General features: G+C 49.0%; 1 protein-coding gene across 1 annotated transcript in view; it reads left to right on the top strand.

Annotated features, from left to right (window-relative positions):
• Window positions 1-12,579, top strand: part of Cxcr5 (C-X-C motif chemokine receptor 5) — a 14,457-nt gene extending 1,878 nt beyond the window's left edge. Inside the window, exon 2 of the mRNA XM_036193601.1 lies at window positions 11,421-12,579. Coding sequence (XP_036049494.1) covers window positions 11,421-12,488 — 1,068 coding nt within the window. The 3' untranslated portion in view covers window positions 12,489-12,579. The remainder of the gene's footprint in view (window positions 1-11,420) is intronic.
• Window positions 12,580-13,229: the final 650 nt, after the last annotated feature.

Raw genomic sequence — 13,229 nt, 5'->3', positions numbered from 1 at the left:
GTATTAAACCCATCCTGAGGTCCTTCTAAGTGCAGAATCCCCATGACTGCCATGTGGCACCTCCATGATGCCAGCTAAGTCTCATCAGGATCTAATTTAAAATTAGATCACCTGGGTCAGATTTGAAAACCGAGTTGTTCTACAAGGCAGCACGCTCCCACCCTCGCCCTCATCCCTACCACTGGTTGCCCCCATCCGGTCAGTTGGTATCTTCTGCCCACGGCATCATGCTGACCATCAGCTCTGACCCAGTTGGATGCCTTTGTAACCACCTGGAGACCTGGCCGTTCCTGGCTTCTGAGAAACCTCAAGAGTTTCCCCTAACTGTGTGACCTACTAGAGACAAGTGGTAGTAGGGGGCAGAGGGACAGCAGAGGGTGTTGATGACATGAAGCAAACCTACCCAAGGAGAGAAGCCTGACAATTTCTTCATGACACACATCAAACCAAAGGCCCTCAGCTGTGTGCCTGGACATGGGCTAGGGTCTAGCAAGGAGCCCAGGAATCCTAAGGAACCCTTCAGTCAGGCACACCTTGCCTTCACCTACCTCCCATATGTGCTCTTTCTTCAGGGGTGGTTGACACTCTGGAACACAGAGCCTCCTCTTTGGCCCCGCCCACCTTCCGAAAGGTCATGACTGGCCTTGGCACACTGCCCTACTCTGTCACAGCGTAGGTGTCCTGGATGGCAGAGCAGGCAGAAGAATCTTGCATTAGTGGCTTCTCGATAAAATTGCAGGTTTCTCTTTTACGCTGCTTATTTGTTGTACTGGAATTGGAAACCAAGGCCTCATGTGTCCCCGGCTCTCCCAAGGAGCGTTTCCTGCCTTGTGGTAGGAAGTTGAGGTCTTAACTTGCCATTTTTTTTTTTCTGGGGAGTCTGCAGAGCTTCTCCTGTTGATTCCATTTCCTGCCTCCCTACCCCTTGCCCTTGACCCAGCTGACTGCTGGCCTCCTTTCTCCAACTTGGGGTTCCAAAACACAGCAATCTTAATAAGTCAAGCAACAACCATCCTGTGTCCTATTTAAAATTTTTTTACATTTGTTTATTTATGATGTGTGTGTGTGTGTGTGTGTGTGTGTGTGTGTGTGCGCGCGCGCGCTCGCATGTGCACATGCACTTGTGGGATTTAGTTCTCTCTTTCTAGCATGTCTGTCCCAAGGATTGAGCTCTGGTGTTCAGGCTTGGTGGCAGGTGCCTTTACCCACTGAGCTGTCTCACAAGCCTCTCTTTTTATTATTTTTAATTAGTTTAATTAATTAATTAATTTTGAGACAAGATCTCTTTGTAGTCCTGCCTATCCAGGAACTTGCTATATGTAGACCAGGTTGGCTTTGAACTCATAGAGATTTGCCAGTCTCTGCTTTCCAAGTGCTGAGATTAAAGGTGTGTGTGCCATCATGCCCTGCCCATCTTCTACAATAATGAGTTTATTGTTAGTAGTAGTAGTAGCAGTAGTAGTATTGTATGTGTATGAGGACACACATGCGCCCTGACCTCTGTGTGGATGGAGGCCAGAGGAGAACATTTGAGAATTCCCTTCTCTCCTTCCACCATGGATTCCAGGGATGGAACTCAGGTCATCAGGTTTATATAACAAGCTCCTTTACCCACTGAGCCATGGCGCCAGCCTCTTTTGTCCCCTTGAACTCAAAGATCACCTTTTGCCTCTTGAACACCTGCTTGCTTAAGGTGGGCAACCAATCCTTATGAGCACAAGATCTGAACACAGACTCCAGATGGCTAAGAACCAGGAAGGTACGACTCTCTGCTGCCTAAAGTAGGTGTGCCTGGAAGTCACCCTACCTGTCTAGGAGAACCATCACTTTGTACCTCAAACCAGTGGTCCTCAGCTGGACGTGTCTGGAACCAGGGCCTTGGTTGGGCACCCACACAAGCTAGCCATGATGTACATGCCCAGCCCTCAGGAGGTGGGGCTGCCATAGAACAGCGTGAAGCTGGTCTAAGCTCCAGAGTTTAGCTGCCTTGACCCTCCCTCCTAGATGACCACTACCAGCCATAAACTCAGTGTGACCAGAGCATCACAGGTCACAGTTTGTCCACACACAACTGTCTCGTTTTGCCACGGGAATGAAAAAGAGGAACCAAAACTCACTAGGGCTGTTTCTGGGCTTTACCTGGGGGAAGGGGAGGGAGGGTCCCCCATTCTAACCACGTGAAAAGTCCCATAGAAGCCCAGCAGAGGAAGCCTCAGTCGGGGGTGGTTAGAGGAATCAGAAATGAGGGGAAACCTGAGGCCAGACTGGGAGGGAGGGGTTGCGTTAGGGGGAGTCTAGATTCTGTCACTCAGATCACAGAGACTGCATTAGGAACACATGCCCTCCTAAGGGACAGTCTGCTTGGTCCCATTTCTTTGGCAGATACATAAAGAGCAACCACGTATTTAGTACATAGATTCAGAATGCAGGAATGGATTTTCTTTTGGGAATGAAAGACAAAATATTTCAAGTCGACACTATCTCAGAAGGGCCAGCAAGATGGCTCAGTGGATAAAGGTGTTTACTTCCAAGCCTGACTCCTGAGTTAATCCTGTCTCACATGATGAAAAGAGAGAATCAGCTTCCCTAGATGCCCTTTGATCTCCTTAAATGTGCATGCACACAGATAAATGTACTAAAATTTAATTTTTTATTTATTTTATTTTATTTTACTTTATTTTGGTTTTTCGAGACAGGATTTCTGTGTAGCTTTTGGAGCCTGTTCTGGACTAGCTCTGTAGCCCAGGCTGGCCTCAAACTCACAGAGATCCACCTGCCTCTGCCTCCCGAGTGCTGGGATTACAGGCGTGCACTGCCACCACCGCCCGGCTAAAATTTAATTTTTAAAACATTTAGAGCAAGTGCTCGCTCAGGAGGTGGTTTTAAGAGGCTCCTGAGAGATGCAGATGTGCGTACCTTGACTATGTGCCTGTCTTCACGGTGGAGACAGATGCTGGCTCACAAGGGGAACTCACCTTAAACCTGAGGATCTGGCGAAGAGGTAGAGGCTGCTGAATGTCTCCCTCAGAGCCAAGCATACTGGCAATAATCCAAGCACTCAAGAGACTGAGGCGGGAGAGTCACATGTCCAAGGTTAGCTTGAGCTTAAGGATATCCTGGGCTACACAGTGATATCCTGTCTCAAAACAAACTAAAAACTAAAAACTGGGCCTGAAGAGACACAGCTCAGTGGTTAAGAGCACTTGTTATTCTTCCAAGTTCGATTTTCAACACTCACATCCAGTCTGATGCCTCCTTCTAGCCTCCAAGAACACTCACACATACATGACAGACACACACACACACACACACACACACACACACACACACACACACGTAAAATAAAAAGAAATCTTTTGAAAAAAATACTAAAAACCAAAAGCACTGCCTACTCCTAATGACCAAACCCTTTGGCAGAGATGGAAGAGGATCTGGTAGGCTTGCTCCTTTGGGGAAAAAGGAGGACGTAGGTCGCATGCTGAGCCAGGGTTTGGGGTAGATTTGGGGAGTCGGGGCCTTCTGAAGAAAGAGGTGTTGAGAGGAGCAGACCTGCACACCCATAACCCAATCTCATTCCTCCAGATCTTGCCCCTGTGAGCTGCTGAGGGCTGAAATGAGAGATGCCCTGCCTGCTCCACTCCCACATCCTAACTGGTGGCTGGAAATACCCACACAGGCACATAAAAGGATGTGATAGCCTCAGCAGGGCCTGGTGACACAAGCCTGGAATCCTTAGCACTCTGGAGGCTAAGGCACAAGACCAAACATTCAAGACATGGGCTACAGAGTTAGTTCAAAACCAGCCTGAGCAACTTAGCGACATGATACTACCTTAAAATAACAAGTAAGAGCTGGGCGGTGGTGGCAAGAGTTCCAGGCTAGCCAAGGCCACTAAGACAACAACAAAAATACACGAAAAAGTAAGGGGCCCTGCAAAGTACTTGCTGTGAAAGTGTGGAGACCTCAGTTCAGATCCAAGCCGATTCCTGAAGGGCTGGAGAGATGGGTCAGCAGGTAAGAGAATTGGGTGGTCTTCCAGAGGACCTGGGTTCAATTCCCAGCACCTCCGTGGTGCTCACAACCATATGTAACTCCAGTATCACAGAATCCAACACCCTCTTCTGGCATCTGCAGGCTCCATGCATGTGGGCACAGACATACATGCGGGCAAACATCCATACACATAAAATGAAAATAATTTTTTTTTTCCTGAGATAGGGTTTCTCTGTGTAGCCCTGATTATCCTGGAACTCACTCTGTAGACCAGGCTAGCCTGGAACTCACAGAGATCCACCTGCCTCTGCCTCTCGAGTGCTGGGCTTAAAGGTATGTGCCACCACTGCCTGATTGAAAATAAATAAATTCTTTAAAAAAGGAGAGGGGAGCCAGGGGGTGGTGGCACACGCCTTTAATCCCAGCACTCAGGAGGCAGAGCCAGGCGGATCTCTGTGAGTTCCAGGCCAGCCTGGACTACCAAGTGAGTTCCAGGACAGGCGCAAAGCTACACAGGGAAACCCTGTCTCAAAAAAAAAAAAAAAAAAAAAAAAAAAAAAAAAAAAGGAGGGGGGGTGGGGGCTCCCTGGCACGCACTTGTCAGCAAATCTAGCCAATCAGTTAGCTCCAAGCTCAGTAACCTCATTGTCTCCAAAGATAAGATGTAGAATAATGGAGGAAGACCCTGATGTCTACCTCTGGCCTCACACACACACAATCACACAATCACAAACACACAGTCTCTCACACACAAAATCACACACGATCTCTCTCTCACACACACAATCTCTCTCACACATAATCACAAACACATAGTCTCTCTCACACACAATCACACACAGCAAAATAGCCAGTGGAATGGTGGCCAGGGACAATGAGATGTAGCTCAGAGGTAAAACACTTGTCTAGCTTGTGAAATGACCTAGGTTCACTCCTAGAACCACAAAGGAAAAAAGGCCAACTCAGTTTCTGCATGTAGATCCCGCTAAAGGACCGTACAGCACAGACCTTGGAGTGCTAGGGCTGGGACATGAGGGGAGTGTATTGGGCAGGAAGCTCTCTGGCTCCTCAGGGCTGGGAACTAGGGTCAGCCTGGGACATCCACTGGCTGCAGGGTAGGCTAGAGAAGCAAAGGATGCTGGGGGGAGGTGGACACCCGGTGCTAAGAAAGGCAGGATGTGACAACCAGAGCATCAGGGAGCGGGCAGAAGCGAGGTGTGGGGTCCAGACTCTTTCCTGAGACGGGAATTTCCCCTTGCACTTGTGTTCAAAGACAACCCATTGCTGGACGATGGTGCTTGTTACAAAGCTGTCCCTCCACCAGCTCTTTTCTCCTGGTCTACACCTGGGGCTCAGAGCAGAGTCCAGCCCTGTCCTCACAACCCAAGGCCCTTCCCAGTGCTTGAAGACAGTTCTCGTGGACTTCAGGCTTCTCTTTCCTATTTCCTGTGCTCCTAGCATCTGGGAATGCTGGAGGCTCCACTCACTTCATCAAGAGGACAATGTCAGCCCTCTGCCAGCTTTTCACTGGTGACTCATCTGTCAGCCAACAAACTCCCAAGTCTTTTTTTTTATGATCTATTGCCCAAGCAGGTAGGGGTGTGTGTGTGTGTGTGTGTGTGTGTGTGTGTGTGTGTGTGTGTGTGTGTGTGTGTGTGTGTGTATGTATGTGTGTGTGTGTGTTTGAGCCAGGGTCTAAGTATGCTGATTACGTTGGTTTCAAACTCATGGGTTCAAATGATCTTTTGGCTTCAGCCTCCTCACTAACAGAGGCTACAGGCTAAACTCCAGTCCAGGTCTCTAATTTGCAATAATTCCACCTGGCGAATTTGAGCCCCTGGTTTCTGCTTATGGAGCCTCCGCATTGTCAAAGTGTTCCCCAGCCATGCCCCCATCCAAAGCAGACGTGGATGCTAAGAATATCCAATGTAGATCCTTGAGGAATGTTCCCCTACTTGATCTCAGAGAAATCCTGTCAGTAAAGCCTAGCACACTGGTTCTCAACCTTCCTGATGTTGTGACTCTTTTGTTTGTTTGTTTTTCGAGACAGAGTTTCTCTGTGTAGCTTTGCGCCTTTCCTGGAACTCGCTTTGGAGACCAGGCTGGCCTCGAACTCACAGAGATCCACCTGCCTCTGCCTCCTGAGTGCTGAGATTACAGACGTGCGCCACCACTGCCAGGCGATGCTGTGACTCTTTAATATGGTTCCTCATGTAGTGGTGACCCCCCAACCATAAAATTGTTTTTATTACTACCTCATAACTGTAATTTTGCTACGGCTAAGAATTGCAATGTAAATATCTGATTGATATGCAGGATATCTAATATGCGACCTCTGTGGCAGGGTTGCTTTACTCCCAAAGGGGTCTTGACTCTCGGTTGAGAACCATTTGTCCTGGCAGAACTTCCTGCTGAGCAGCTCAAGGAAACACAGCACCTTCATTACTTGGAGAAAACACACGGAGCTTAGCGGTTTCACTTGTCCGGGGAAGGACCCGAATCTTGAGTAGAGGAAAGGGGACATCTGTGGATCCCATCATGGCCGAAGCACTTTGCATCTCTTTACCTCTTTTCTCCCTACCCCACCCTAATACCAGGAACAGCTCTCCATCCTCCTGCCCCAAAGCCCCCAGTGCTTTCCTAACTACATTCCTAGCTCAAGCCTGGCTTCATTCCAGGCATCGTATTTTCTGATGGGCTTGTGTCCCTACAGCTTGCATACATATGTCCCTATAGCTTGCAAGCTGTGGGTGCCTGCCTATGAAGCGTGGTGGCGTGGCGAGGTCCCATCTGGGCACGTGTCTCTGTTTATATAGGGTGTGTGTTGCCCTCATAGTAGGGATATACCTTAGGGTTTCTGCTGCTTTCTGTAGCAAAGAATGAGTGAGGTGTTCATCCCATTGCCGACACTGTGCTCTTCCTGTGCTTAGTTAGGCCAGCTCCCTTTGATAGCATGGGTCCCGCTGTGCTCCAGATATCTGATTCCCCATCTTGCCACTAGGCCAGAGCCAACCTTTCCTTATGGCTTCTCTCCATGGTTTAGGGGAGAGCAGTGCCCAAGTCCCTGCATGTAGGAAGTGGCTTCAACACTCTTGAGCTCCAAATCATCTGTTTGACACCTCTTTTTGATAAGTACCAAACTAGCTTCCTCCCATCTTCCCCTCCTCTGAGGACTTTGCCAAAACAATACCTCTTGACATGGAGGAAGAGGTAGATCTTCACCCCCAAAACCTGTTCTAGTGGAGATGTCCCACTGATTGAACTTGGAACAGACAATGAGTTGATCAACCTAGATGTTTTGTAAGGTAAAAACTTGAGTAGTTATCACAAAGGACTGCTTGGCAAGACAGGCTGGCTAGACTCACACGCTCCCCTGGACAGGTGAAGGGCCTGGTTAGGTTGCTACCAAGGTAAGTGGCATCCAGATGCCTCCCTGTCCCGGGCCTTCATCATATCCCCACTATCAGTCTGATGCCTGTGCTCTGCACAAGCTCATGCCCCAGTTCCCCCCTCCACCTCCTACAGCCAGTCAGAGTCAAAAGGCTGTTGTTTCTATTGGTAACAGTTAGGCCCCAGAGGCAGGATTTAGAGAAAGATGCAAAGGAGATGTGAATCCCTGCCGAGCTCTATGCAGCCTGGAATTCCAAGCAGGGCTTAGAAGGTTGTAGGAAGATAGGGTCGACCTGGGCCTGGAAGGAAGGCCAGAAGTGTAGAGAGGCAGACCTAAACAAGGAAGAACTTGGGCTAAGGTAGCAGGAAGCTGTCTGGGTTGCTGGGGACAGGCAGCTGATAGAATGCCTACCTTAGGCATAGAGTACCTGATGCAGTGAAGTAGTAGATAAGGTTTGACATGTCAAAGGAACAGACACTCTGGAAATTTTTACTTATTTTTATTTTTGCAGGGCTGAGGCTCAAAGTCAGTACTCTGTATCTGCTAGGCAAGCATCCTACCTGCTGAGATATACCTCCAGCCCACTTTAGAAGAATGTAAAGGCCTTCTCTCTGGGGCATTCAGACCCCATCCCATAGGGCTATGTTTTCAAATGGGTGGAGAAGCATTTTCTCACTCACACACAGGCTCTGTGTTTGCCATGGAAGGCAAGTGCTCTGCTCCAGAAAGGAACAGACTTCTTGTTTGTTTGTTATAGGGACCCAAGCAGCACAGGCTAGCTGGTACTCACCGTGTATATGAAAGCACCCTTGATCTCCTAATCCTCTGTGTGTCTCTCCATATGTCAGCATGCCTAGCCAAGTCTAAGGTTTTGTTTGTTTTAACCATGGAGCCAAAAGTGACGAGCTCTAGTTTAAAGACAAGGAGAGGAGCTGGGAGCCCTAACCCCAGGCACTCCTGTGATGTGCATACCACCGGGGACCTTTGTGCTGGATGGAAGCCCTGTTATTGGTTCTGAAATTGAGTAGTGTGTGTTAAATGTCTTTCCCTAAGAGGAAACTTATATTTCCTTCCAAGAATGTGCTGCATTCTGCTGCATGAAGCTTGACTTGACACATCTTTCTGCTGATGGACAGTATCACAAAAATGGCTTTTTATAAACGGTTTCATTATTGAACATAAAATCAGAAAAACAAGGGAATGGAGAGATGGCTCAGAGGTTAAGAGCACCAACTGCTCTTCCAGAGGTCCTGAGTTCGATTCCCAGCAACCACATGGCGGCTCACAACCATCTGTAATGAGATCTGGCGCCCTCTTCTGTATACATAATAAATAAATCTTTTTAAAAAATTAGAAAAACAAGACAAAGACAGGTGTTTCTTACAGGTGATGGGGAACCACTAAAGGACTCTAAGAAGGACACTAGTCCTATGGATCTGCATAATTTTTGTTTGTTTTGAGTCAGTGGAATTCAAATCCTGGGCTTAAGCCATCCTCCTCCCACCTCGGCCTTCTGGGTAGCCCCTGGCTGGGATCTGTGGATGAGAAAACTTACCTTGTCCACTGGGAAGAAAGCAGACAAGAATAGGAAAGTCAGTAAGAAACGGACCTGTAGGCTGCAGAGATGGCTCTGGGGTTAAGAGAACTTGCTGCTCTTGTGGAGGACTGGGGTTCAGTTCCCAGCACCAACATGGTGGCTCACACCAGCTGGTACTTGTTTCAGGGGAGCCTATGCTTTCTTCTGACCTATACGGGCACCAGGCACACACACAGTGCACATACATACATGCAGGCAAAACACTCATAGACATAAAATGAGATTTAAAAAATCTAATATGCGGGCGGTGGTGGCGCACGCCTTTAACCCCAGCACTTGGGAGGCAGAGCCAGGCAGATTTCTGTGAGTTCGAGGCCAGCCCTGGTCTCCAAAGCGAGTTCCAGGAAAGGCTACACAGAGAAACCCTGTCTCGGAAAACAAAAAACAAAAAAATAAAAAATAAAAAAGAAAGAAAGAAAGAAAAAAGTCTAAAATGATTTTTACAAAAGGATTAATAGAGAGATAGGCTGAGGGGTGGGGCTGAGGTGAAGGAAGGAGACACTGGAGAGGGTGGTAGCTAGCTTCACCATGACACCATGTGTTCCCATCTTTTCTTAAAGAGCCACCTGCTCCAGGAACCAAAAGACCAAGATGAGGAATAGGTTTACCCACCAGTGAAGGTCAGTGTGTGACCTGCAACTAGTGTGCCTGAGTGGCAAGAAAGATTTGAGGTAACCAGTGAACCAACCACTGCTTGCAGGAGACCCTGATGTTCCTGAAAGGGGTCAGCACGGGTTGCCCAGAGCCTAGGGGACAGAACAGCCACTGTCTCTTGCCTCCCTGGGGTTCATCATTTATATCCCTTTTGAACCCATTGTTGGTTGGGTGTAATCGGTTTTGCATTGCCCAGAGAGGGGGCTGACCAGGGGAGGGCAGGAAGAACAGACTTGGGAGGTGAGGAAGAGCAGGTGCAGGAAGAGCAGGTGCAGGGCAGCTGTGAGTGAAAGGTATGAAAACAGGGGCTCGGTCTTCCTCTGTGGTTAGCAGGCAAACAACCTGAGAGCTGGGGTGATGGAGGGCGGCGACAGGGGGCGGAGGATGTGGAGGCAGGAACTTCCGGAGATGTAACAGGCACGCCCCCTTCGTTTCCACTCCCACGGGCTCCCTCCCTTCCCTGCGCCTGGTCTCCCTGGGTGTGACTCATTGTTGCCTCTGCTGGGTTCCTGTGCCTAGGGAGTTTGCTCTCTGGTTGGGAAGTAACTGGAAACTTAGTCTCTGCCCCTTTCCCAGCAGCCTTAGGCAGTGCCGCTCAGTGGTAGAGGTACTGACTCTGGAGATAGGCAAATGTGCCTTCAAGTAAACCTCCTCTTGAGTTAGACACATCGGTAAAATAAGAGTAAAATTACAAAAAGAGAAAGAAAGATTATATCCCAAGCTTGTGTGAATTAAACCAGATGGGAGGCCATTTCCTCAGTTTCAGCAATAATCAAGAGAGGAAGAGGGAGTCAGCAACTACACCAGCACCCAACCACCCTCTCCCACAGGCAGGATCCGAGGTTCACTTCCCACCATCCTTTCAGAATTGGATTATTGGCTTCTTTGTTGCAATCAGGTCCAGTCTCAAATGTCAGTACCTACTGCAATCCCTAAGCATGCAGCCTTCCATAGCTAAGAACACAAAACACAAGACATCAATCTTAATCTCTACCACTGTGTGAGAGACTACTGGTCCCTTTTGCAGACAAAAAAACTCAAAGTTTCAGGCCAGGCACGTGGTCAGTGGTGGGATGGGAATGCTAGCTTAACGTGCATAAGCCCTGGATTCCATCTTCAGCACTGCCAAAAGTTATAAAAAAAAATTAAATTTAAGAAACGTAGCATGGGGGCTGGAGAGAGATGGCTCAGCAGTTAAGAGCACTGGCTGCCCTTCCAGAGGACCCAGGTTCAATTCCCAGCACTCACATGGCAGATCACAGCTGTCTGTAACTCCAGTTCTAGGAGACCAAAACCCTCATACAGATATACATGCAGGAAAAACACTAATGCACACAAAATAAATACAAATAAATGAAAAAAGATTTAATCCCAGCACTCAGCAAGCAGAAACAGAAGGACCACCCAAATCTGAGGCCAACCTGGTCTACACAGTAAATTCCAGACTAGCCAGGGATATACAGGGAAATCCTGTCTAAGATTAAAAATTGGAAGGAAAGAAGAAAAAGATGGCATGATTTGTTCAAGAACACACTAAGGGGACATGGACTAGTGCAGACAGGAAGTGGTTAGCCTAGAAGAACAGGAAACGTCACAGGTAGTTTCCTCTCAGAGAAAAAAAGATAGGGTGCTGGGTGGTGGTGATGCAGGCCTTTAATCCCAGCACTCGGGAGGCGGAGCCAGGTGGATCTCTGTGAGTTTGAGGCCAGCCTGGGCTACAGCATGAGATCCCTGACAGGCACCAAAGCTATCGTTTCTTATTTTTCTTTCTCTTTGTCCTTGTAGTACAAGGAATTTGCCATTTACAATAACAGCACAGAGATCCCCCTCCAGGAAAGTCATTTCTGCTCAACAGTGGAGGGACCCCTGCTGACCTCCTTCAAGGCAATCTTCATGCCTGTGGCCTATAGCCTCATCTTCCTCCTGGGGATGATGGGGAACATCCTCGTGCTTGTAATCCTGGAGAGGCACCGGCATACTCGAAGCTCAACTGAGACCTTCCTGTTCCACCTGGCGCTGGCCGACCTCCTCCTCGTCTTTATCCTGCCTTTTGCAGTGGCCGAGGGCTCTGTGGGCTGGGTCCTAGGAACCTTCCTCTGCAAAATTGTGATCGCTCTGCACAAGATCAATTTCTACTGCAGCAGTCTGCTGTTGGCCTGCATAGCTGTAGACCGCTACCTGGCCATTGTCCATGCTGTCCATGCCTACCGCCGCCGTCGCCTCCTCTCCATCCACATCACCTGCGCAACCATTTGGCTGGCTGGCTTCCTGTTTGCCTTGCCAGAACTCCTCTTCGCCAAGGTTGGCCAACCTCATAACAATGACTCCCTGCCACAGTGCAGCTTCTCTCAAGAGAACGAAGCTGAAACCAGAGCCTGGTTCACCTCCCGTTTCCTCTACCATATTGGGGGCTTCCTGCTACCAATGCTGGTGATGAGCTGGTGTTATGTGGGAGTGGTACACAGGCTATGCCAGGCCCAGCGGCGCCCTCAGCGACAGAAAGCAGTCAGGGTGGCCATCTTAGTGACAAGCATTTTCTTCCTTTGCTGGTCACCCTACCACGTTGTCATTTTCCTAGACACGCTGGAAAGGCTGAAGGCTGTGGACAGTAGCTGCGAACTGAACGGCTATCTCTCTGTGGCCATCACCGTGTGTGAATTCCTAGGCCTGGCCCACTGCTGTCTCAACCCCATGCTCTACACCTTCGCTGGCGTAAAGTTCCGCAGTGACTTGTCTCGGCTTCTGACAAAGCTGGGCTGTGCTGGCCCAGCCTCCCTTTGCCAACTTTTCCCTAGCTGGCGCAAGAGCAGCCTTTCTGAGTCAGAGAATGCCACCTCTCTTACCACCTTCTAGATCCCAGAACCTCCACACACTGCTTTCTATTTCTGATTTCCTTGGGAGCCTGGAGTGAAAGGGCCAGAAGCCATTTCAACAAAAACTGGGGTTCTGAGAGCTTATCTGGGCCAGTGTCCCTATATGGGGCAGCCAGAGGAACTCTTTCTAGAATATCCCTAAACTTTTCTGCCAGCCCTCAGGCTAAACTAGAGCCCAGGGAGAGGAAAGCAGCCCAAAGACAAAGCAAGAGATATCTAGAGGGCCTGCATCACCTCGGGCTAAGAGGATTGCACACACTTCCTATCCTAACCAGCCAAAGCTAAGAAGCAGCTTTACTTCTCCTTAGGGAGAACCACAGCTTTATCTTCCTCTGGTTATGGACCCCAGAATCTCCTCCCAGAATGCACTCTGTCATCTTAAAGGCTGCTGACCACCACAGCTCCCCAGCACTCCTATACCACCAAAGAGCAGCCAGCTGGCAGCAGGGAATGGCCTTAACATGCTTGTCCCCTAAATACAGACTTTGTGCCAGACCTTCAACACTGTTGTTCTCTTAATCAGGCAGGAAGCTGAGACTGATCTCCTTTAGGTAGCTGTCTAGCTCTAACCAAACAAGCATTGGGACGGCCCCATGTTATTGCATCTTGGACTACAGACCAAGGCCAGGCTCCAGGAGGCCCTGGAGGCTAGCCAGTGTCCTAAGAAGAGTAGAAGGCAAGCCAGCAGGAAAACAGCCCAGTGGAGAAATGGAAAGACACA

Source organism: Onychomys torridus, chromosome 7 (assembly GCF_903995425.1).
Source record: "Onychomys torridus chromosome 7, mOncTor1.1, whole genome shotgun sequence".
In the NCBI taxonomy this organism is placed as follows: Eukaryota; Metazoa; Chordata; class Mammalia; order Rodentia; family Cricetidae; genus Onychomys; species Onychomys torridus.
Note: the sequence above shows the minus strand (reverse complement) of the source record. Positions and strands in the feature narration are given on the sequence as shown.